Below are 25,968 nucleotides of genomic sequence, written 5' to 3'. Positions count from 1 at the left end.
CGCACAAAATAGAAACAATACACTTTCAAATGCTCTATTAAACGTGGCAGTTAAAAACAACATAACCATTCTTCAAAAGTATCTCCTTAAAGGACATACACAAATGGAAGCAGACTCAATGCACTCGACTATTGAGAAACGTATTCGTCACCATAACATCAACGTACCTGCTGATTATGTTGATTACTGCAAAACTGCTCGATCTCCGCCATACAAAGTTGAATATCTTAACTACACTTTTTTCAAAGATTTTTCCAAAATAAAACATTACTCATCGATAAGACCTGGCCGGAAAGTGGGTGACCCGCAAGTAACCCATTTGAAAGCTCTTAATTATAGTCCAAATGGAACAATAACATATAAACTAAGACACACTGAAGAATGGCAACATTACGAAACGAATTTTTATGATAAACTACCTCACGAATGATTATTATACATATTATTAATTTTAACAACTTATTATTTCATTGCAGTATTATATTTTTAGTTTTTAGCTGTTAATTTGAGTAAATAACTACCTACTGTTAAATTTTATTTTAAAGACTTTCGTAAATGTTAAGTATGCATCATTCTTAAACGTAATAGCGTCAGTTTCGTAATAAAAAATCTTTTAAGAAGTTTATGTTTAATAATGTACCCACTATAAGAAATATGTGTATCTCCTTAGAAATGCGCATTTTAAGTTGCGAAAAATGTGTATCTCCAGTTTTAATGACATTTTGAGTATTTTTTCAAAATTTTATATTCGTTTTATGTTTCTTCAACTATTTGTAATATTCTCTGTGTTTTATTTTATTTAAATATATTATTGACAGAATTAAACTGTTTTTTGTCTCTCCTGTAAAGTAGCATTTTTGGAGTTACACAATTTTCTAGTTTCAACGACGATATTATCTTGACAAAACCATCAAATGTCACGCTTATGTGGTATATTTATAAACGGCTAATTTCAACCGCTTGATGTTATATGGATGTTAACTATGAATAAGCATATGGGCCATAGACCGACGTACAGTTGCAGTCAATTCAACATATCTTGGTAGGCTGAGGTCATAACACTTTGCAGAAAGAAAACCAGCATTCTCGAAGGTAAGAAATAACTGGAATTCACAGCGGATTGAAGATATGGCTGCCAAGGATCACAAAGGGCTGTATTGACAATGATTAAAATTAATTAACTATCTACGTATTGCACAGTAAGTATAGCGACGATTGAAAATTTATGGTTTTCCTTTGTTCATGAGAGCGATTTTAATTTCACGCCCCAATGCTGCTCCAAGTGGTGGGGGCACCGCATTACCAATCTGTAAAAATAAATAATTATTTACTTTAATATAAATAACATAAACGCTTCATTACCACGTAAGTCAGTACTAATCTAAAGGGGAATATTTTTTTCACAATGTGTTGACAACATTTAACACTTTGATCGGCCGGCACTGGGTTAGTCCAAGAAAGCCGTGGGGGTCACCAGTGACCGGCAAGGAAGAGATACGTTTGAGTTGATTTTCAGCGCCGGCGGGTACGCGCACTGTGTATTATTCTATATGAGGTGGCCGGCACGGCTCTTCTGTATGTTACTGCAGCTTGGCCTGAGAATATTCCTTCAAAGTAATTAAAGATAGGCTCATCACTAATGTAAAGAATGTAAGTAATGAAAAAAAAAGTTTTCCTTTTAAATCGTAAATGTGTTTTTATTGATATAAAAATGAAAATTGAAGAGATTATACGTTTTTAAATTTTCTGTTGAATCATATAAACTTGACTTAACTAGCTTAAACGATCAAAAAAATTTGTACTTGATAGCAATACTGAATAAATATAGAATACTGAAATGTCATTTTGACATTTCATATTGATTTCCATAGTAACGCATGTATATATTAATAATTTAGTTGCTAGGACTCCAGACCCCCCCTAGCAACCAATAATAGTGTTTTACTTTTTACGGATTTCTTCCGAAATAACTTTTCATACAAAACAGAATTAACTGAAAATGAATTCAATTCTACTTAAAGATGGCTAAAAGTGTTAAAAGAATGCATTGGCATCGTCTTCTGATATATTCTAAATGTTTCAAATGTATAGCTAGTCGGTAAGTTAGTTAAAAATCGATTGCAAGATTTGTGCTGGATAAACAACCACCGGACAAACAAGAATACAACCTAATAAAAACGTAATAAAAATTATGTAAATTATAAAAAAATAGTATTACAAAAATGATTATATTATATACGTATATTGAAATATATGTGATACACAAATTGAAAACTTTTATTCCATATTTGTGCCTTTCGTTTATAATAATATCTGAATATAATTTGACCTCGAAATGGCATCATGCTCTCGTCAACACATATGGACAGGTGACTAGCGAAATGGCCGGCCCGGCGCAATATAACAATTTAACCTGTTGGTGCCCTGGCGGAAACATGGGGCCGGCACATCATAAAAACCAATATTTACGTAAAAAACTCATCAAAATGAAAAAAAAAACATTATATTCTTTCATAACCTATCAAATAATACCTTAGAAACAAATAAACATTTTTTAACTATTTTATGTAAGACTAGTTGGCGATCAATGTGTTAAAAAAATCAATTTCATAACGGAAATGGACAGTTTCACAAATGATCGACACAGCTGTCAAATAGTAGATTTTAACTATGGAAAGAAATAGTTCTCATTTTTCAATAGATTATTGTAACACTCAAAAATGAATAGGTGTATCGACAGAAAATATATTTTGTTCTCCTTTCCGGTTAAATTAATTAAATGAATATTTTAACATGAGAATACATAATATTATATTCAGATATAGTACAGGAGGTTGTCATTATCCGAGTTCCCGCAGTTTCGAATTTGCAGGAAAATGCAAAAAAAAAAACTATAAAAACACAACCAAAATAGGTCACAGTTATCGACTGTCACTTTCAATCTTTCAATACCACACTCCTATGCTATTTCTGACTTGTTCACGTTTTTTTTCTTTTCTAAAGGTATCCCAATCAAACCCATTTACTAAGTAATTTTGGACCCCATTTTAAGTGGATTCGCTTCAAGAGAAAGAGTATACGTTTTGACATTTGCACTCTTTACTATAATATACTATTACTGATACGCCTCTCTGCCTGATTACCTTGCATAAAATTAGATCAAAATGATATTCACTTGTATTAATATAATATGTAGTACTTAATTAATAAATAAATAGATATTTAATATGTAAAATAAAAATTTTAGAATATATCGTCACTGTTCTGGCAGAAGACACTAATTCGAAAAAATGACATATTGAGTTAGTTATACCAAAATGTTCCATATTTCAAACTTAACCGTCTGGAAACCTTCTTAATAAATAAACAGTTTTTATTTTCAAGTCATCCTTTTTACGATTACTTAATAAACTCACATGATAGACCATTTCAAACATTTTAACTTCAAAAGTCAAATTACTCAAAACTAGTATACTCCAGTTAGTGTGTTCTGCCAGAACAGAGACGATATTATGTATATCATTTTCATACTAGAGCCGGAGTGCAAAATTATGAAGTGTATACTCTATTTTTAAATCCCAATTACCCTTGGATAACGAGGAGCCCCTGTATATAAGTCTATGAACAAACTCATTTTAAAATAAATGATTAATTTGATGAAAGGTTATGTAATAATTAATATACAGATAGAGCATATAAATGGTATTTTGTATGTCTTCAAAAATATATTAAGGCGAATTCTTTGCCTCAATTTACGATCAAATGTGACTTCAACGCCATCTAAAGGCATCTACAGGCATCTACCATGAATTTCTAAAAATGTGTTACTAAAAACTTTCGTCGATCGCAACCAGATGGCAATAAAATATAAAATAAAATATTGTGTGTCGCCACATATTAAAAATCATAAGCTTGATAAAAATGCATTTAAATTTATTATATATTTACTTACCTATGTAAAAATATTTACTATTAATATTTTCCCCATAAAATATTTACAATTCTAACATATCTATTTGATTTGATTTAAAGTGTTTATGATTTTTACATTTTGTTTACCGTAGTTTTTTTTACAGTGGCAATACAAGGGTATCCTGTCCAGTCAATGAACCAGATTTTTTTACGTTGTCAATACGAATTAATATAAATATTTTTCTACAGTAAAATTCATTTATAGTAGTAAATGAACATTTAAGTACAAATGTTTATAAGATTGGGTTTAATCTTGTACAATTGACAATTACATCGAATTTCTACTAGAGGTGGAATAAAAGAATGATATGAAATGAATAGCAAAACAAATGCCATTCGAATTATTATTAAACAAAATAAGGAATATACAGTTGTACTTGGTTATTACTAGGAAGGTTGGACCGGCTGAATGTGCTCGTTATAAGCGGTACTCGTTATATCAGAGAATAGGTATTTTTATTGTCGGCGAAAACAACAATTAGACACTTAACTAGTGTCATAAACGTAATCTGTCCCCGGCGGCATCCTGTCCGATCGGATTTTATTGCTTAGGGTCGAAATGTCTTTAAACGATCAACACATTACCAGTATTTTAGCTCGGTATATCCGATAAGTATCTCGTTATAACAGTGAATAAAAATGTACGGAGAAAATCATATACCAAATGTCAACGACTGTTTCCTCATTACATCCGAGATTTCGCTATGTCCGAGATTGTAATAACCGAGTTCGACTGTAGTTATAATTATGACAATGTCGATATTATATAGACATCCCAATTCATTTCGTTTCAACCATGTCCGATCCTAATGGGTTCATATGGGCCTCCACAGAGTGGACGGTTTGTATTAACTAACTAACTATATCTGAGATAAGAATAAAGTAAGACACGCAACGAATTGAATAAAAAAGAAGTTGGAGGTAAGAAAAAACGTAAATAAACATGCGAACAAATCTTGATAAGCAAACCCAAGGACAAAATAAGTGACAAATTAAAAAAAAAATTGTAAAACGTAAGAAAAAAATTTAGAATTTGAAGTAAGTGCACCACTGATTACATAATATTCTAAGAAAAAGACAGAACGATATTTCTTTGAAAAAATCTAATGTCGATTTTAAAGAACAGTGCAAGATAAAATAAAAGATAGTTTTATTTATTTTACCTATAAATGTGTAAGTGAAATGGATTTGGAGATATAAAAAGAAACCTTATTGGCCCAGTGGTTTCTAGGTGTGGACTTTTGTAATTCCCTGAAGATCTCGAATAAATAATTAAAAATTATCAACACCTATACCATATTCCTAGGTATCTACTATGATTGAAAAGTAGATCTTAATTTTTTGTATTTATGATTGCTTCATAAAAAAACAATATTTACGACTTTATGATGTAGCAGATAAATGAGCAACTAAATAGTGATCCAAATATTATGAAAAGTTCAACTATCAAAGCATCACGGCATAAAATTAGTAATACCACGGTTATACACAATTTATTGTACCTACCTATTGTTATAATTTTCTTAGTTCATTTAATCGTTTTTAATTTAATTTATTTTCAAATTCACCTCTTATGTGTTCATTCACTGAATTGTTTACCCTATATTTTATGGAGACTAATAATAACTTCTATTTTCTACATACTAAATTATCAACCTCCACTTTTTGACAGGACGGCATACAGTTATATAGGCACGTAGATAATAATTTTAAGGCCGTAGACAGGAATGAACGTTTGATGGCCCAAATATAGTACAATAGTATGTATGTAATTAAAATTAGGGTACAAGTCGGTTATCCTGGATACAGCGGCAAAGACATTTTGAAAATAGCCTATATACTGGATTATTTGTTAGGATTACCTAATCTAACTTAAACTAACCCAAACTAACAAATAATCCAGTATATCGGCTATTTTCAAAATGTGTTTGCCGCTGTATCCAGGATAAACATATAGAACAAAAGTTAGTGAAGTGGAAGTTTGTCGAGGCTGTTTTGATCGGGTTAATTTGTCTTTGAATAATATTGTGACTAGAAATTTTAACAATTCTTATTATTTTTAACATTGTATATTGTTCATAATTTTCGCGACTACCACGTGAATAGACGATTTTTTTTTTACTTATAACATTTTAAACACTTAACATAAATATGGATAAATTGTACAGTTACTAGACAAAGATTAAATTTGATGTGTGTCAGAAGTATCTTAGGCATTTTCGCTCGTATGCTTTCTTTATATTATTATGAAACTATATTTATTTTAAAATCGCTTTATAAAAGGTAGGTACGTCAAAACAGTAATAAATATCTGAAATAATTACACAACACTATTTCAGAAAGTGGAGGTTGATATATGTAGTCCATTGACATATGCTCCAATATCGCAAACAAAAATTATTGACAGCAGAATTAACACAGTTTTTGTCTTCGTACCTGGCGAACCTTTATTTTCAATGTATGTGTGTGTGTATGTATTTTTTAATCTATGCAAGTACTGTTTCAAAAATAGTTCGATTTATTTCCGCGTTAGCTAGCAGCATATGTCGATAAAGTCTTGTCAAATATTCATTTTATTTACAATCGATTCGTTAATATACAAAAATACAAGATTAAATTTAAATAACTAGCCTAAAAATTATTAAATAATATTTTTAATAGAAACGCTAATCGTTTTTTGCGATAATTTAAGTCTGAACCGAGATGTTTCGATTTTAATTGCATGCTTTCTAACCTCTAAATCGATGTTTTTTAAATTTGAAAAAAAAGATATAAGGATATAATAAATTCCAATTAACGTTTAGCGTTTCCCTAGGTAATAGATTTACGTACATTTTTATCGTAATTTTGATAATAAATCTTATGTCATTCATTCTTACCACCCGATAGAAATGTACCGAATTTGACACGTATTTTTGGTATATAGAACTCCACGATACATCTTAATTTTTTATTTTATTTTTCTCATTACTTTTGAATATATATTTACCGATTAATAAACTTTTCTAGCTATTTTTCGATAACAACTTTACCTAGAGACATCACCTTAAGGCCATGCATTAGTTGAGACACGGTCTAAAAAGATCGTCGCTAGGCGATGCGCGGTTTGCGGGTCGCGGGTGCAAATGAGGCATGTCAAACCAAATATTATTTGTCTTATAAATCCAACATGTGTCCATTTAATGTTCTGTTTATTGTTTTATCAGTGACAATAATAATATATTCATTGACATGTTTTCTTTTTAAAGTAAATCGGTAACGTTTTAAGTCATCTTTACACGATTTAGGAATTATTACGGCCGTCGCCATCACGAAGTAAAATGACGTCCTTCCAGCTCTACATGCTCACTCAGAATGGGAGCGAGTGCAAAATTTCGTCGCGCCTATGGTAGAAAATTATTTGGCGTTTCACTGATGAATCACCTTAACCATCCAAATTCTCATAATATATTCTATTTTATTGATGTGGCTATTAAAAGAACAATTTCTACAGTAACTTTATTTATATTAATAACAGATACTTTATTTTGACAGATCTGAAGTATTAAAACGTCAAATCAAATTTATTTATTTTACATATAATGAACATAACAAATTATAAATTCAAAGCGTTCACGACATGACATAAAATAAGTGTTAATAATTTAAAAAAAAAAATACAGAGAAGTGTGAGTCAATAATACAATAAGAAATAAAATAAGAAAAGAAATAAAGTAAATAACAAAAATAACAAAATAAAAGTAGATGGAAGCACACAGAGTGAACTTTGATAGACCCTATCTTAAAAACTTATAAAACAACGTCCACCTAAATTCACTCGCACAATGACGTGACCATAGCCAACCATGTATAGTGACATTAGTGAAATATTGTACCGTTTTCTTCTTCACAGGCTATATTTTTAAAATGTGATACTTATGTTACTTTTGTATGCTATTATTTAGTTTATGTGAAAACTTCTAAATGTTTGAGAATTTTGACCAACGCGATGTGTGATTAATTCCCACCCAAAATCTAAATAAAAAGCATCACAGAAAAACAAGATGACAGCCAGACCAGGCCATTATGCTAGCATAATGTAAAGCGGAGCATAAAATGGATTTTTACCTGTCGATGTTTGTCTTGTATACTGCCTGCGAATACATAGGAATCGGGAAATCCTTGCGATCTAGAGCACTCTCTCACTGACACGACGCGGTCTTGTTCCGGGTGAAGAATTCGGCCCTGCTTGCCCATCGGCTCAGGATCTGTCACTGTTGTGCTGAAGTATCCATCCCATGATACACGGCCTAGATTAATACGGTTGAAAAACAATAATTTTAATATAATATGTATGTCTAATCATATGTATGGCATTAGTGATGCACCATCGTAGCTGATTTAGTAAAGCGGTAGTCTTTGAAGCCATGGGTCAATTAGTGTTTGATTCAGTGTAAGGATACAATGGATTGGGTGAATGGTTAACAATCATTCCACATAAAAAAGTGCTTTGCTTAGAATTCCAAACATGATTTCTAAAAAAATTGTAAGAAAGAAATGGAAGTGCGAAACCCAGCCGCCATAGACTTTGAAGCCAGTTTTAGCTTACTTAATTAACGGTCAGGCCATAAAATGCAAAAAATATCTACAGAGTCTGCCGAGTGCCTTCCAGTGGCGAAGGGTGGAGGTAGGCTGCTAAGATCCCACATAAATAGTGCACACTAAACGTTGTCAGTCACCTCCTCCTCCTCAGTTGTACCTCCTCCTCTGGCCTCTGCTGCAGCCCGAATAGGATTCAAAATGTATGAAAACATTTAATAAGATTCTGTCGAAATACATAGATTATAGTTCTCTCCCTTGCCTACACAAAGACTAGAGTATACTGAAAGAATCTTACCATACAGTCCCGCCCAATGGTTGTGTCGATTGCCGGTATGCGGAAGACACCAGGGGATCAACGTGTTGTCCTGTTTGTCTTCCAAAGTTCAGTTTTTTTTCGCTGAACATGCGCAGACGCCCCAAAGTGTACCATTGACTCCACGGCCATTCTTCAGGTCATGGTGCCTATATTGCAATACCTACAAACCAAACGTAATGTTTCATTAATCACAATATTTTAGGCAAGTACATAATTACATCACTGCAGCATATAGATTGACATTTGCGAAAAAATCGTACAGAACTAATATTACTGTCAATTTAACTACCATGAAGTCAGCTACACAATAGCAATATTAAGAGGGCACATGAGTGAAACAAAAAAAATTGTCAATTGTTTTCATAACATTGCATGAATAAACCAATATCAATCATTCTTTCGAAAGAAAGATGTTTATTTTCATCATTATCAGCTGGGGTCGATCCAATGCTCGATGAAGGTCTCCCCAAGCTCCCTCCACTCTTCTTGGTCCCAGTTCTATGCTGCCACTTTATTTTATTTTATATATCAGTGGAAAAGGGTTAAGATACAATATAAATAATGCAGACTAAACTTTGTCAGTCAAACGTATTTAGAAGTTTAGTGTGCAATATTTATGTTGAATCTTAACTGCCTACCTCCACCCCTCGCGACTGATATATACCTATATATATATATATGTTCACCGTAAAAATCCCCGAAACAAGCATGGCATTCATAACTACAAATGAAGTTGTTTATTGTAATGAACGCTGGTAGGTACCTACGGACTTCACAAACCTTGGATTTTTCAACCATATGCGTGGATACTTTTTCACTATTTTCGGCGAAAACACCATTTAGGTAGGTACTTAGACACTTAACTAGTGTCATAAACGTAATCTGACCCTGACGGCATTCTGTCCGATCGGATTTAATTGCTTAGGGTCGAAATGTTTTTAAACAATCAACACACTAACAGTATTTTAGCTCGGTATATCCGATAAGTTGCTCGTTATAACAGTGATTAAATAATGTATGGAGAAAATCATAAACCAAAATGTCAACGAATATTTCCTCATTACATCCGAGATCTCGTTGATACCTCCACGTTTCTACGTGTATGGAGGACCCCTTTCAAGGCGCCCAGAGGTGTCTAGATAATTTAAAAATCGAGAAATTAACTTAGATAACTCTTCCATAAATAATAAAGTAGCCGTGCGATCACTGCGAATAAAAATATAAATGAACCTACTCGTGAAAATTTAATTAATATTCTGCAAACTTTAGACCGACCTTTAATCACGAATGTGCCTGTAACTTTATAAACTGTGTAAAACTTAATAATTGTGTCCTGTGTGTTGTGTTGTGTATGTAACTTTTTTGAACCATAATTAATAATAAAAGCCGTTGACCTTTATTAACGGGCGTCATTAACGTCAGGTCGACCGGAGAGTTGAGTGCGGAGGTTGGATCGGGCTGTGCGGCCCCGACTCCCCTCCCTACCAGGACTTCCGCGGTGTCATCGCTATGTCCGAGATCGTAATAACCAAGTTCGACTGTATTATTTTTTGATTTACTTTAAAATTCGATAAATATAACATAAATAATTGCATATTCTACAGCAGCGATTTCCAAACTGGGAGGTGCAAAAAGTTTAACACAATTAATGTAGCCACAGATTTTCAGTTTGCAAATGCATAGTTTATAAAACGGCCGCTAGTTATAAACTACATAAAAAAACAGTCCTATAAAAGGTTGTTTGGAAACCTGTCTGAAAATATGGAGACTAATTTTATAATACCTGACTTCAATACTATTGTGAAGCGCGCTGGCTATCTCGTGAAAAAATGAAATAAATGGGTCAAATCACAATGTTGAAATTTGAGGCAAATTTCAAAAATGCAAAAACTTGTCTATTTGATTGAAATTTAAAAAAAATTGAGTGAATAAATCAATGCAAGGACCACTAATGCATTCACTGATCTAAAAAGACAAAGTGAAGGCATTCATAAAAAATTGGAGCTTTGCAAAAAATAAGTTCGCCATGTTTCCAATTTTAAATGATTATTACGCCAGGTAGATATATTGAAGCAAACAAAAATCTATTTACTGAATTCTTGGTTAGTTTGCTAATGCACTTTTCACACTATTTCATTAATAATAATAAAAGTCGCCTGCGGCGGTGCTTTGTTTCAGGACTATTAAATATTTTAAATATGTGGTTGTGCGTTGCAATTTGATGTGATACCTGATATTGATATATTTAAATGATAACTCCCGTGTATAATTTAGGAAACACTACATTAGGGCACCACACTGCCCTTAACCTCAGCGATAAGTAGATAGGCCCGCCAAAGATCCTGGCCTGGGGGCCCGCTTCAGGATGTGGGACCCATGATAGAATCCATTTGTCAATGAACGATGATGAATTTGGATTGATTGTGCTAATAAACAAGCACATTCATCGCAAGAAAAACCTTGTTTATTTTTATATTTTTTTTTCATATTTGCTTAGTACATTGTTGACTTTTTAAAAAGATGTCTGTATTATTTAATGAAATAAAAGGGGGGGTGGGGAGGCGCCGAGATTAGATATTTTTTTAAGGGAGTCGTAGTAACATGAAGTTTAAAAATTTGGAATTTCCGTGTATCCCGTGAACATGTTAATAAGTCGAAAAACATCAATTCTCGGTACAACTATTTGTACATTTGGCTTTCTGTGGTCTGTGGTGATCCATTATAATGGTGTTGAAACAAAGTTATATTTGTTAATTCTACTGTAATTGAATCATTTACGTTGACAATTATTTCAGGCTATTTATAAACTCATCTTCGGAACAGTCGACTATAACACTTTAACATATTATTATAGTCTTAATTAATATTACTTCGCGAAATGTTTGTCCAATAGTAGGTCATATTCATCACAAATGACTCATGTAAGTGGTATGACGTTGATTCCAGAGTAGAAATTTTCACATGCTGGATAGTAATTTAAAAATGAAAACTAAAAAATTATGACTTAAAAACTCTATTCTTCATAGGTCACATAGGTGTATTGTATCTTCACGGTATGAGGCCCATGTCAATAAAGGGAATTAAATACAAACCTTCGATCGGGTACCATCAGCTAAGGTCACAGCAATGTTAGGAAGATCTTTCCAATCAGAACCATGAGCCGTCGGAATTCTGCTGATCCTGGCTTGAATTAGCGGCGCCATATTCTTGCAGATGTGATCTCGCAGTCTCATTGAATCGCCTTTCATTCTCATTATCCTCTGGAAGTGAGATTGAGGAGTGGTTCCGTAGTCCATTTCGGGCTTGAACGCCCCGTTAGAAATGATAGGCAAGTCGCTCATGGCGTCTCGAATGGTGCACGTTCTTCTAGGGGCTGAGAGATCCCAAGCGCAGGTGGAGTAGTATCGCTTTCCATCTATGACGACGGACAAGTTGCAAGCTCTCCGGCTGAATACATGAGTCGGTTCCGGGAAGAGAGGAAGTTTATATCCGGGAGCGGCAGCTAATATGATGAGACGACGTCGTGTTTGTGGAACTCCATAATTTCCCGCTTGCAAAACGCCAAACGAACACTGATATCCGATTTGTAACAGACAACGCAGCATCATTTTTAGCACCATACCTTTTTTGAAAGCGGCAAAATTGCGGACATTTTCGAGAATGAAATATTTTGGACGGTAATAGTCACAGTACGAGAGGTATGTCGCCACGAGGGAGTTTTTAAAGTTAGAATACTCGCGCGAGTTGAAACGATTCATTCCGGAGAAACCCTGGCATGGAGGACCTCCGCAAAGGAGCTCGACTTCTCCTCGAGCCGGCAAAGGTAATCCTTCGGCACTGTGACTGCCGCCTTCCATGGCGCTTTTCAATAAAGCGTTACAGTCTTCAGTGTACACAGTACATTTCGGGTTATTGAGCTGGAAAGCTCTGGCCGCGTTCGACATCTGTTCGATGGCCCAACAACTGGTAACGATGCCGGCTTGATGCAGACCTTCTGATAATCCTCCACAGCCAGCGAAGACATCGAGAGCTCTCAGCGGTCTCACTTTAACTTCTTCAGGTTCACTCACGGAGACACTACACTTTCCTTTACCTTTGCCTTTTGATTTGGGCTTTTTATTGCCGGGATTTCCCACACCTACGGCGCATTCTGGAACATTTGTTATCTTTTCAGTCTGATTATCGAAAGCTCGTTTAAAATAGAACCTGTTTAAATCTTGCAAAGACCATTCCAATGCTGTAATATCCGTCGGTAAATTGTCCTATGACTTTCGAAAACGAGACTTCAATCTGTCTGTCAGACCAATATAACAAATTGAGATCGTCTTCGTGAGGGTTCGCTTTACAAGTATTCTCCGGTCGATACATAATGTTAAGTCTCAAATACATATTCTGCGTAATAACGATAGGTCCGTCTTCTTTGTCCAGAACAGCGTCAATGTATCCGACACAAAAAGGTTTCTTTGTGTCCGTATTGGATCCTCGCATGTTCGAATCGCTCTTTCTGTAATACTCTGTGTAGATCGATTCATCGACCTTTTCGGGCTTGCATTTCTTTTCAATATTACTAGCTTGGTAATTCTTAAATCTGAAAGTTTCTGGCAAGAGGAATACGGCTTCGCCTCATTTGTAATCAAACCCCCTCCAGCGAACGACAGTCCACTCGTGACGATTAGGGATATTTAACTTTGAATCTACGACTTTATCAACGACAGTGGGATTGTTATGAAGATGTACGTTGATTTTCCTAACACAAGACGGGCAATATCTATGTATTCTGGACTCATTCTTACACGGTGGATCAAACGGTAGATCTTCAAATCCAGCCGTAACTTTGTCGTATATTTTCTGATAGAAGAACGACTTCTCATCGTATTCATCCATATCGTCTTTAAAATCTTTGTTACCGAGATCGAACCAATCCACGCTGACTTCTTTCTTGATAACGTTAGCGACTCGGATGATGGAAGACAACGGTGCACCGTTGCAGCACTTGTCTGATAAAAAAAATTCCCGCGGATCACTGATCTCCCCCAAGACAGTATCGCGCGCTCGGGTGAATGTCTGAGCATGGAAGTATCCAGCTCGAATATTCATAGTATCTTTCCACATGCATATTATCTTCATAATTAAATACGGTACATTGGGTGACAGAGTCTCGACCATTACAAAATCGCCTTTCTTCACAACGAAATTATCAATGGCAACACTTTCATAATAAGTCTTCTTCAGTTCAGTTTTAACTGGTTCTCCTATCCAGCAGATATTCTTGACTCCGGCGCCTGTGAACTTAACAGGGATATTGTCTTTAGCTTTGTCTTTATTATCTGTTTCCAATAACTCATCCTCATCTTCCGGTTCCGATTCCTCCGCCTGTTCGACAGCCATATTGGGACAGTTCCGTTGTATGCATGCTTTTTTAGTCTTACCCGATCCACCGTATTTAGACATGGCTTTGCACGCATTGCATTGTCCGCAATCGGGCAACTGACACGCATCACAAACTCCGCACCGCTTTCTTCTGATGACTAAATCCTTCTCCACCTCTTTATCCAACTGCTCCGTAAAGAATTTCTCAAAAGTATTTCTCACTAAAGCGGTTGTCGTAGCTTTAGTCCACCCAGGCGTAGCGGTTTTCTTCTTGTAATGTATCTTTGCTTTGCTAACTCTCCGCCCGAATTTAATTCCGAATAGCTTAATCAGTTCCCTAATACAAGGCAGTGTTGCCAACGAAGGGTCTTCATCGTCAACTACTTCCAAATTGACAACTTGCTCGCAAATGAATTTGGCGTGCTTGTGAAGCATCTCTTCAGTCATCACTTTATCATTAGTTGTAGAAACAGGGCTTTCTTTAATGACATAGAGTAAATTTTCGTATGTCGGTTGTAGGTAATGGTACTCTTCCAGATACTCAATGGTGACTTTGCTGATTCCTATCTTCTCGTAGAGGTTGTCCATGACATGAGTGTACTCTGCACTGGGACTCTTGAGGTTGTATTCCGCATATGCAGTGGATAGAGTGATGCAATTCTGATCACCGGCATCAAAGCCATGGATATACCTGAAAATTAATAACAGTATTGATACCAGATGGAAGTCTCCCACAGGAGACTACCTCAAAGGGAGGACCGAACCATCAACTTTCCCAGAACACCACAGCCTACGTCCACTCTTCGCGGTTCTCGGCCGAGCAGAGCCTGCCCCCTCAAATCCGAATTCAAATTCGTTCGCGCTCCCGCCAAAATGCAGGCGCAGTCTGCCGAAAACGGCCGCTCGCGCCGCCACTAGAATCTGTCGGTAAAACAGGGAGGTTCGCGATCGAGAGCGTGATGACGCCGAATCTGACGGTTGAACACGCGCGAAAAGCATGTCTCTCTTCGATTGGCCGCCGGACAGCCAGCATCGTCTCTGCTCGCCTCGGACGCAAAGCCAAGAGACATCTCCCACCAAAAGGACCGCGTCGGCAGACTTCTCAAGCATCTCCAGGAAACAAAGGACCACATCGGCAGCACGCCAAGCTGCTAGCCCCGATCCTCTCCCATCGGACGCCGGACAGCGAGCATCGCCTCGGACGCGAACCCCCAGCACCCAAGCCCGCGACACCACGTCTGCAGCCCGCCAAATCGCAAATACGATAAAATAAACCAGCCTTGACAAAATACACCGTGCGTTTCTGTCCCCCACCCCCGCTTCTTGGCCATGACATTATCACGGTCTGCCATCTCTGCCTAAGAGCGCAAGAAGGCCGGTGATAGTATGTAATGCAGACCTGAGCAAGACAACAATCGCTCTCCACTGGTGAGCACCGATTGATAAAAATATATATTTATTCGTCAAAGAGACTTCTCTCTTCTTCTTTAGGTCAAATGGTCAATGACCCTCCAAAAATAAATATCTTACAATCTATATACATAGTACAATGTCAATTATCTCCTATATATTATTATCCTATGACTTTTTCCGTTTTGGCGAGCGATTGTAATGTGACGCACGCTAATTTATATGTACGTATGTGTCTAACCACCATAGACACACACATATCTCAACTCTCACAGTCGTTCGCTGTCTGGGTTAAATGAGAGAATGCCGAGATTCATATTTCTTAATATTTCTTTCTCTCTCATTTTCCATATGTGAGACGGAGAGAAAGCACAAAACAAGCCTTTTTTTTCATATTATTTTATTGCTCACATACACAAAATTTTGGTAATTGCTGAAAACGAGATGGCTATACACTTTTCAAATGAAACAGAATCATATAAAACGTCATACTACTCAACGAGTTTTGTTCTCTGGTTTCAAGGTCTCATTTGAGCGGCAAACCTTTTTATTCTTATTTGTTATCGCTTATTTCAAACTGACCATTGTTGTCTGAAAGTTTCATATGTTATTAATTGTAGTTCAGTTTAAATCCAAGCTTTGAGTAAAACCCATCGACTGCATTCTCTGTATTAAACCATTGTATAAAAGTTACCGATTAAAATATTATCTGCTATATTAATCATAAAAATTACCCTCTAATAAGATCAGTGGAAATATAAAAAGTGTTTATATGTAAATGATCCCGCCAGTCCATAACACTAGGTATTATAATGGAGTTTTTATTAAATGTGTTTGATTATTTTAATCTTATGTACGAGGGTGGGTCAATAAGTCCTTAGAAAAGCCGACAGGTGGCGCGACTAGTACTTTAAGCGGTTTGTTTTCATGCAGCGGCACTACCGATTCAGTATGCTGCGAAGTTTCAATCAGATTGGTCGGGTTGTTGTGTGTTTCTCGTACATTTAAAAAAAAATTTGCTTGTTTACAAAAATGGAGAAAATTGAGTTTAGAGCTGTTATTAAACATTTTAATATAAAAGGGTTAACAGCAAAGGAAATAAAAAATGAGTTGGATTTAGTTCACGGCACATCTGCTCCTTCACTTGCAACTATTTATAACTGGTTAAATGAATTTAAACGTGGTCGTACATCAACAAAGGATGAACCACGCTCAGGACGTCGTGTAGAGGTGACTACACCAGAAATGATCAATAAAATCCACGATATGGTGTTAAGTGACAGAAGATTAAAGTTGAGTGAGATAATTGAGGTTACAGGGATCTCAAAAGGTAGCGTCATTTCTATTTTACATGACAAATTGGGCATGGGTGCCGCGTTTGCTCACAGTCGACAATAAACGCAATAGGGTGGTGGCCTCTAAAGCCCTGTTGTCGTTCATGCAACGCAATCCGGATGAATTTTTTCGTCGCTTTGTGACTGTAGATGAAACATGGATACACCACTATACTCCCGAGACGAAAGAACAGTCAAAGCAGTGGATTGCGAAAGGCGAACCATGTCCAAAGAAGGCGAAAACCGTAAAATCAGCTGGTAAGGTTATGGCTACTCTATTTTGGGATGCACGTGGAATTATTTTCGTTGACTATTTGGAAAAAGGAAAAACAATAACAGGGGATTATTATGCATCTTTATTGGACCAGCTAAAAAACAAAATTGAAGAAAAACGGCCCCATTTAAACAGGAAAAAAATCCTCTTTCATCAGGACAATGCCCGTGTTCACACATGTTTACGATCAATGGCTAAAATTGAAGAATTGAAGTTCGAATTAGGGTGGTGGCCTCTAAAGCCCTGTTGTCGTTCATGCAACGCAATCCGGATGAATTTTTTCGTCGCTTTGTGACTGTAGATGAAACATGGATACACCACTATACTCCCGAGACGAAAGAACAGTCAAAGCAGTGGATTGCGAAAGGCGAACCATGTCCAAAGAAGGCGAAAACCGTAAAATCAGCTGGTAAGGTTATGGCTACTCTATTTTGGGATGCACGTGGAATTATTTTCGTTGACTATTTGGAAAAAGGAAAAACAATAACAGGGGATTATTATGCATCTTTATTGGACCAGCTAAAAAACAAAATTGAAGAAAAACGGCCTCATTTAAACAGGAAAAAAATCCTCTTTCATCAGGACAATGCCCGTGTTCACACATGTTTACGATCAATGGCTAAAATTGAAGAATTGAAGTTCGAATTGGTCGACCACCCACCGTATTCGCCAGATTTAGCCCCCAGTGACTTTTTCCTTTTCCCAAACTTAAAAAAATGGCTAAGTGGTCAACGTTTTTTTTCAAATGAAGAAGTCATCGATCGGACAAATGCTTATTTTGAGGACCTTCCGAAAACTTATTTTTCTGATGGTTTAAAAAAAATTGAGAAAGTCTAACCAAGTGTATTGAGCTCCAAGGAGATTATGTTGAGAAATAAAAAAAAATACAAAAATAAAAACTGTTTTAATGCTTTTTTCTAAGGAATTATTGACCCACCCTCGTACTTAAATAGTATTAGGTACAGTTATTAGGTATATAAATAGACACACAAAGTTTGTTTTTGACCTAAATTGGTGCAATTTCGGTTAAGGTAATGCCTTTACTGAGCCGTTTTTAAAGAGGCACCTAGCGGAAAGATACGATGCTTGCAATTTGAGATTTTTTTTGGTAATTTACAATTTCAACTGTATTAAGTAATTAATAAATATGTATCTGAAAACATTAAAAAGAAAAATATTTTTATTTTAAGTGTTTTTAAGTTTAAGTTTAAAGTTCATATCAAATTTTATTTATGTATGGTTCCAATATTAAAGTTTGATTTGATATAAATAAAAAGGATTTCAAGTTATACACATTCATATATTTTATAAAAATCGATCTTTTTAAAATAGATATAAAAAATATTAAAACTATGAATTAGTCAAAAATCGCTTAGGTGATGCTTAGAAAACTTAATAAACTAAATTTTAATAATAAATATGACCCTAAAATATATGTAATAATAGGGTGCGGTCCGATTCAATAAATTCACATTTTATTACATTTTTTACGATTTAAGTTTATCTTTGACTTAAAATAAAAAATATATTCCATTTTGATATTTTCAGATACTTATTTATTCATTAATACAGTTGAAATTATAAATTATCAAAAAAAAATCTCAAATCGCAAGCTTCGTATTTTTCCTCTAGGTGCCTCTTTAAAAAAGGCTCAGTAAAGACTTCACCTTGGGTTGGCAATGTGAAAAATGGACATTTTTTAAGGGTAAGTACCTACCTATAACAATTTCTAGCACTTCTTCTATAATGTATAAAAAGCCAATTTGCAATACGTCTTTTAAGTATACAACGAAAAGGCAAATCAAAATAATATATTCGAAATTCACCTACCCTGTTTTCGGGCTTAAGGCCGCCAGTGCTTGAAGCTGTATGGATACTATCCGTGGATTTAAACAACTGCCTACCTCGTAAGTATGCTTACACACTGTAGTCTAAAATAAGAGATTTTTGTTTGAGGTTTGATGTTCTAGTATAAAATAAGAGATTTTTGTTTGAGTTTAATGTTCCACTTATGTGAGAGAGAGTCAGATGGACATTGTTTAATAAATTAAGAGTCCACTCAGCTAACTCGTACTCCCATTCACATAAAATTTAATAATTTAGTTCTGTATATTCTTTTATTTAGTTACTATTTTTTCTTTATATTTTCCATGACATCTTATGAAGGTCTTGAATCTGTAATTTGTAATGTTCGCTCGTGTAAATAAATAAAATTGACTTCGATTGGATATGTACAGCAACTTGTTTGTCAAACTTTGTTAGAAGATAGTACCGCAAGAAACCTTTACAGTTAGGTATGTATTAACCCCATTTTGGCAAGAATCCCTTGAAAATTACTAAGGGGACGAAACCGGTACAATTATTTAATATAAAAAAAGTATATTCAGCACAAAAAATTGTGTTTTACTAAAATTATTAATACAATGCATTTACACCATGAATTGACAGTTAAACACATTTAAAGAAACTTTAGCACGTTTCAGTCATTTTCATTTGTTCAAATTATCACGGAAGGCATTCCATACAGAAGGCGGTTATCGATAGTTATCTACAATAATTGGTAAATTCATAATACGGCGAAAATTTTGGCTGGCGGATATGCGTGAACGAAATTTTTTTGTATGGAACGTCAAACATATCAACATAGCCACTCGATATTTGACAGCTCGAGGTGAATTATAAATTAAGGCGGCGGCAGTGACATAATTATTTTTCAAAACGGATCGGATTTTCATCACAATTCTCAATATGTAAAATTAACGTACTCTATCTTGCTCTAAAAGTTAACACGGCCAAGAGCGAGGGCTGTTAAAAAATAGCACTTTTTGACAGTTCAGACGGTTAACTTATTGTAATAATTAACTGCCTGAATACATAAAGTGATATATTTATCAGTTTTATCACATGTAGCTCTTTTTGGATTTTAAATAATATGAAAGAATAGCCTCGTTTGCTCTATAATTAATACATAATTGTCCAAATAATTGGTTACTCACCATTCGTGGATAGGGCCAATGTCTTTGACAGGAACACAATCTGCGTCTATGTCTGTCGTATCACAGCAAATACTTTTAAGATAACCAGACGCATACAACATGACATCGCTCTCAATTAAATCTCCATCGATGGGACAAACATGGCCCTCAACATCGTAAATAGAGAAACCGGTCAGGTTCATCACTGGCCTTTCCATTATGTCGCCGTCATCGCCTAAAATGTAACTAAATGTTAAAAATAGGAAGTATAATATATCTGTAAAAATTCATGAAAGAGTTTCACAATTTTGATCGATCACACTATATTATGTCCACAGACAGGTACACAAAAAGCATACACATTCAGTTGTAATATATGATTTCATTGAGATTTTGAAGGGGAAGCGTTACATACTTCTATCTTTATTTCCATGATCAGCTTCCGTGAAAGCTATTTTAATCACTTTTATCACTTGATTCGTATTGCATAACTTACGGCCTACCACAGGAGTGAGAGAAAAAGAAGACGTGATTTCTCTTTCCGTCGCGCAGTAGGAAATAGTGTAACTAATTTGAGAAGACGCAGTAAAATTCTACACTTATGTTTCATAGCTAAAAGCAATATTCCGACATATGACACGTGAAAACCCTGATGTTGGCCCTCACCCGAGTAATGGACCTGATATCTAATAGCTGATGGTGAACGAAATACAGACTCAGGTGCCGCACTAACGAAGGATGTACGTATGTATTTTCAAATACATATTGATTTATAATCAACTTATGTATTAGGCTTTGAGAAAGCAATAATCACTGTTGTCATTCTTATTATAAACTCAGTCAAGTTTTAGCTGAAGAATCACAATGAGAGAATATGGTATATCACCGCTGGTTTTGATACTAGATTTTACAGCCTACTTGGTTATTTTGCTGCGGGCCTTTCTTTTACGTGGCATCGTCTTACAACCCACTGGATCAATGAACCCATTAAGTCCAACGAATATACATGGCAGTGATGAACTAGGGACCGAAAAAAGTGGAAAGATGTAGAAACTTTCATCCAACAGTAGATTGACTCTAGGATAGTGATTATTATTATACATTATAAGTCTCTGACCGTTTCACCCGAAGTGGACCACATGAATTCAAGAATGAAAACCTAACGTAACAAATAATCCAGTATATCGGCTATTTTTAAAATTTGTTTGCTGCTGGCTTCCTGTAATGAATTGTATGTCAGTACTGTACGACCCAAAGACGGTTGAAAGAAGGTTGGACGGTCTTTAATATACGGCCATATATTTCTGATACAACATTTCACGGTGAAGTGTGATACAGCGAACTGTATACGTATAAGTTTCTGGACACGCTAAGAACCACGGTAGAGCACACACAAGTCAATATAATGTGATGAAACAGAGGCTCTCTGATGAATATACGAAATTAATACAAAACATGAATCATTAACATACATATTATTTTCATGCAATGAATACCCACTGAATGAGATCCTACAAGATGAGGAAAATGGTGCTGCTTTTGCTAACTCCATAGCCATTGAAAATCGGACATGATAAAGAAAATGATGGGCAAACTTAACCACCCCCAGTAAAGCAACAGAGCAATATGTAATATAAATCTGTAGACGCATCTCTCATCAGTCTCTCTTTAGTAAATAAATATTAACTTCATCTGAAGTTGTCCACAGCTTTGGACCAGTCAATTTGTTGTACTCACCCGATGTCAGTATGAGCTTTTCGTCAGTGAGAGCGATGAATTCTTCAACCGCATTCTGAGGATGGCCCTGGTAGACCTTGGTGTCGGGGTCGTCCAGCACTTGGAAGCACGACTTACAACGCTGGATCTCCACAATCGGTATGCTGTCATCAGTCTTCGGATTGTCATTGTCATAAATATCCTCTAACTTGGGGACGTCTTTAGATTCTTCAGTCAGTGATATTTCCATGTCGTCGTTTTGTTTTTCGTTTCCACTTTCAACGACCTCGACATCCTTCTCATCTTTGGTGTCCATCGGTTCACACTTTTCAGATTCAATGACAGGTTCTTCGCTCTCTATTTTAGGCTTGACCACCCTCTAAAAATATAGACATTACAACATTATTATTACGTTTATATCACGGTGGTAAAAAAATAATAATGAAGTTATCAGATAAATTTTCATATAATCAGTATAATTGGAACAATATACTTTGAAGTGCCTGCAGTGTAATAGTGGCAGACACTGCTTACAGTAGGGAAGGGTGGAGGTAGGCTGTTAAGATTCGCCATAAATAGTGCACATTAAACTTTGTTAGTCATAGGTATTTGTTTTTATTGAACTACAATTTACAGATGGTGTGAGTTAGTTTTTAAAAATCTACTAAGCCCTGCGTTAACCAAACCATAATATTTTGGGCGAACAACAAAATAGTGCACAATTTTTCACTCATACTTATTTATTTTCATTGGATTAGGAATACATATTACACATATTGTTGGTTAATATTTTTAAATTCATTATGCCCTGCCTAACCCAACTATAATAGATAAAAAATATTATTCTATTTATAAAATATCCAAAGTTATGTATGATTTAATTGCATAATTTTGGATATGTAACGTATGATTGCGTCATGGAAATTTTGTATATAAGTATCTCGCCGAATCCGAACACCGAATGCCCCTCTACCATAAGTTTAACGAACCGATTGCTAAATTTGGCAGAGTCTTTGTTTGACAGATTGCAACTGACAGAATGCGTTTGTTGATATTGTCATAGTAATTCTGTCGATTAGAGGAATTATTAATGGAGGATTTAGGCTTTTATGTGTTATTTGGTATTACAACTTTGCACTATATTATTTTTTCTATAACTGATTACAAAAATCTCGTAATTAAAATGATGTCTTTACAAGAGAAGGTAAACATTTAATCTTAAATAATCGTTTGCTTAGTCACTCAACTCACCACATCCTCTGTGGATTCTTCGTTTTCTCTTGGTCTCTTCTTGCCGAACATCTCAGTAATTGTCAGCTGTTTACCGTTTGTTTGGTTGGCAGATCGCCGGGACCTTCTGGAATAATTAAGACAATATACTTCAAACATTAACATAGGTTCTTATGGAACATAGCACAAGGTTCCGTAGGACATGATTCCTGTGCATTTCGACAAACCCAAAAGATTTTTATAAGATAGTCCAGTGATCGGTAAAATTCAGCGCTGGCCTCTTTTTGTACGGTCTGGATTTGAATTCTGTAAATGTCTTTCTAGTGATGACTGTGGTCAATTAACATCATATGCTCGTAACAACTATCTGTGTGAGAAATATTCACTTTTCAAAAGAATGGTATACTTACTTCTGGTATAGGGGGGCTTCAAACGCCTATAAAAAGTGACTTTCAGAAGATATGCAACCTACATAATATTAAAATGTAACCTGTGACAATAGCATCTGCTCATAATTACACATTTTTACCAAGCGGCTTTTGTATCAATTGTCGCCGTGAGCCTGCGTGTCAGTCACTGACCATGACATGATATTACATTACTTTTCACTTATTCCTGACAGCACGTTTGGGCTGCCTTCAAACACCTGTCACTTCATAAAAACATGATAAGAACGAAGAATTGATGTATATTATTATAGTGCATATGTTACGCCGAATGTGCGAAATTGACTATTACATGAAATGGGCTAAATTTTGCCTAAATCATGAAAAATGCAAGCCCGTTGCCTTATTCATGAATTAGACAAAATATCTGGTGAGTGTGTGAATTCGCCAGTAATTTTTCTGCCTTGTTCTCATGCATTGGACAAATTAGATTGGTTGGTCAAAATGTACGTATATTATCTATGGTCAAAATAGATGGTCGCGCTTCGGTGGCGTTTTTTGCAACTAATCAAACTAACCAAATGTGTCAAATGTCATTGATTATAATATAAAAATATACCAATCAATAACTACAATGACGTTCATATCCATTTACTATGCGCAAAAAAACTAGAACTATAATATGATTACAGATGAATTTTTTTAAAAGGTATTTTCGCGATTTGATTCGTGCTTGGGTATCGATCGTGCAATGGTCGATTGTATGTTTTAGATAGTTTGTTGACACTTGTTAGCTAACCTCATAAAGGCCATATTCCATTGGCAGGCGCACAGACCCAACCCGATCCAACGATCGACGCCAACCGTCGTCGCTAGCTATTTGCAATTACACGCAACGATTCAATCTCGTTCGTCCTTGATTTGATTGGTTAAAATAATACTAGTGTTGCTATTATTAAAAATATAGGTTGAGTGAAAACTATATATTTCTTAGATTGGTGGCTACACTGAACGCATTCCCGCGCAATTTTACGTCAACAAAACTGAGCTGTCAGCTGTCAAACCTAGCGAGCATCAGATCTGTTAAAATTTATGCGGCCGTTTGACATTTATAGAAAGTTTGTATACTTATTGTTAATTTACATCATGAATAACTGGGCGAGCTTGAATCTCCAAACCAATTGAGTAATTCGAATATCGAAATCGAATAATCCAAAGACTAATTTATTGTAGCGAGTATATATCTTTGGCGTGTATTTATTCGACGAGGACTGTGTCCTCGGTGATACTCCATATATATTTTTTAAGTTTTCGCCATCTTGTAGTTGTTCAGTTGAAATCGACCAGTAGAATGAAATGAACGACCGTTTGCATGACTCAGGCGCATATTCGGCTATTTTCGTACGCTTTCGGCAATCTTCGCTTGATAATGAAAGGATCACACGACGGATAATAGAAAATTTTCCACTTTCGACCCGATCGCTCACGATCCTTGAAAACCATAGAGAATAGAGTTTGACAGTCGTGGCAGACGATCGGGCCAGACGCAATCTGCCAATGGAATATGGGCTTAATGGACATTCAGTTGAATAATTCAGAATTTCAAAACCTAACCTAACCTAACCCAACCTAACTTAATAATAATATTATATATTGTCCAATTATAACTAATAAAACCATCCGTATTAAATTTACTTTTTCTACTGTCATGTTGACAGTTTAAGAATTCCATGCCCTGGCGAATTCATGTACCGGGCAGAAAATTTACCTAATTCATGAATAAGGCAACAGGCTTGATTATTACATGAATTAGCCAAAATTTAGCCCATTTCATGTAATAGTCAATTTCGCACATTTGGCGTAACACATACATACCTTTTTGATACAGGTTCTCCGTTTGGACTTCTGTTTTCGTCAGGATCAGCCATCTTATTAGCCCTACTCGTAGTAATACCAATGTCAAGCTTGTATTATAACACTATTCACTCAAAACAAATAACAGGAACAACAAAACTTCATACTGCCAAACTGAAGTGTCAAAATAATAATGATTGGCGCCAAATTATTGTTGGCCATTGTCTAGGGTGGGCGGTGTGGCTACAGCACAAAAAATAAGTACTTACCTATGTGACTTTCAAATTTGGAGTAGAAAAATATTTTAAGCTACTAAAACTCAAAAACCCAACAAAACTTTTTTCTTCATTTTCTCGAAACGATAAATAATGCACAGTTCTACTTTTGATACTACACGACTCAAATCTCCATGTAAATAATAAAACATTTTGAGATTATCCGAAAACATAACGATATTTCCAAGGTATAGTAACTGTCAATGCTTGATTTTTTTATTCTTTCATCAATAGTCTGATGGTTCGAAATCACACAAACGGAACGACTTATTGTT

At 35.4% G+C, this 25,968-nt stretch overlaps 1 protein-coding gene across 1 annotated transcript; it reads right to left on the bottom strand.

Annotated features, from left to right (window-relative positions):
• Nucleotides 1-1,092: 1,092 nt before the first annotated feature.
• On the bottom strand, nucleotides 1,093-25,659 carry LOC147079570 (DNA (cytosine-5)-methyltransferase 1-like). The gene is given in 9 exon segments (XM_085942081.1): nucleotides 1,093-1,307; nucleotides 8,080-8,261; nucleotides 8,849-9,029; nucleotides 11,962-13,117; nucleotides 13,119-14,930; nucleotides 20,254-20,467; nucleotides 21,970-22,327; nucleotides 23,200-23,305; nucleotides 25,440-25,659. Coding segments are annotated over 9 exon segments (4,146 nt in total). The 5' UTR covers nucleotides 25,493-25,659; the 3' UTR covers nucleotides 1,093-1,223.
• Nucleotides 25,660-25,968: the final 309 nt, after the last annotated feature.

This window comes from Rhyacophila brunnea, unplaced genomic scaffold (assembly GCF_057557595.1).
Source record: "Rhyacophila brunnea isolate RB1 unplaced genomic scaffold, BYU_Rbru_1.0 scaffold_1, whole genome shotgun sequence".
Lineage (NCBI taxonomy): Eukaryota > Metazoa > Arthropoda > Insecta > Trichoptera > Rhyacophilidae > Rhyacophila > Rhyacophila brunnea.
The sequence above is the reverse complement of the archived record's forward strand: the minus strand, read 5'-3'. Positions and strand labels throughout refer to the sequence as shown.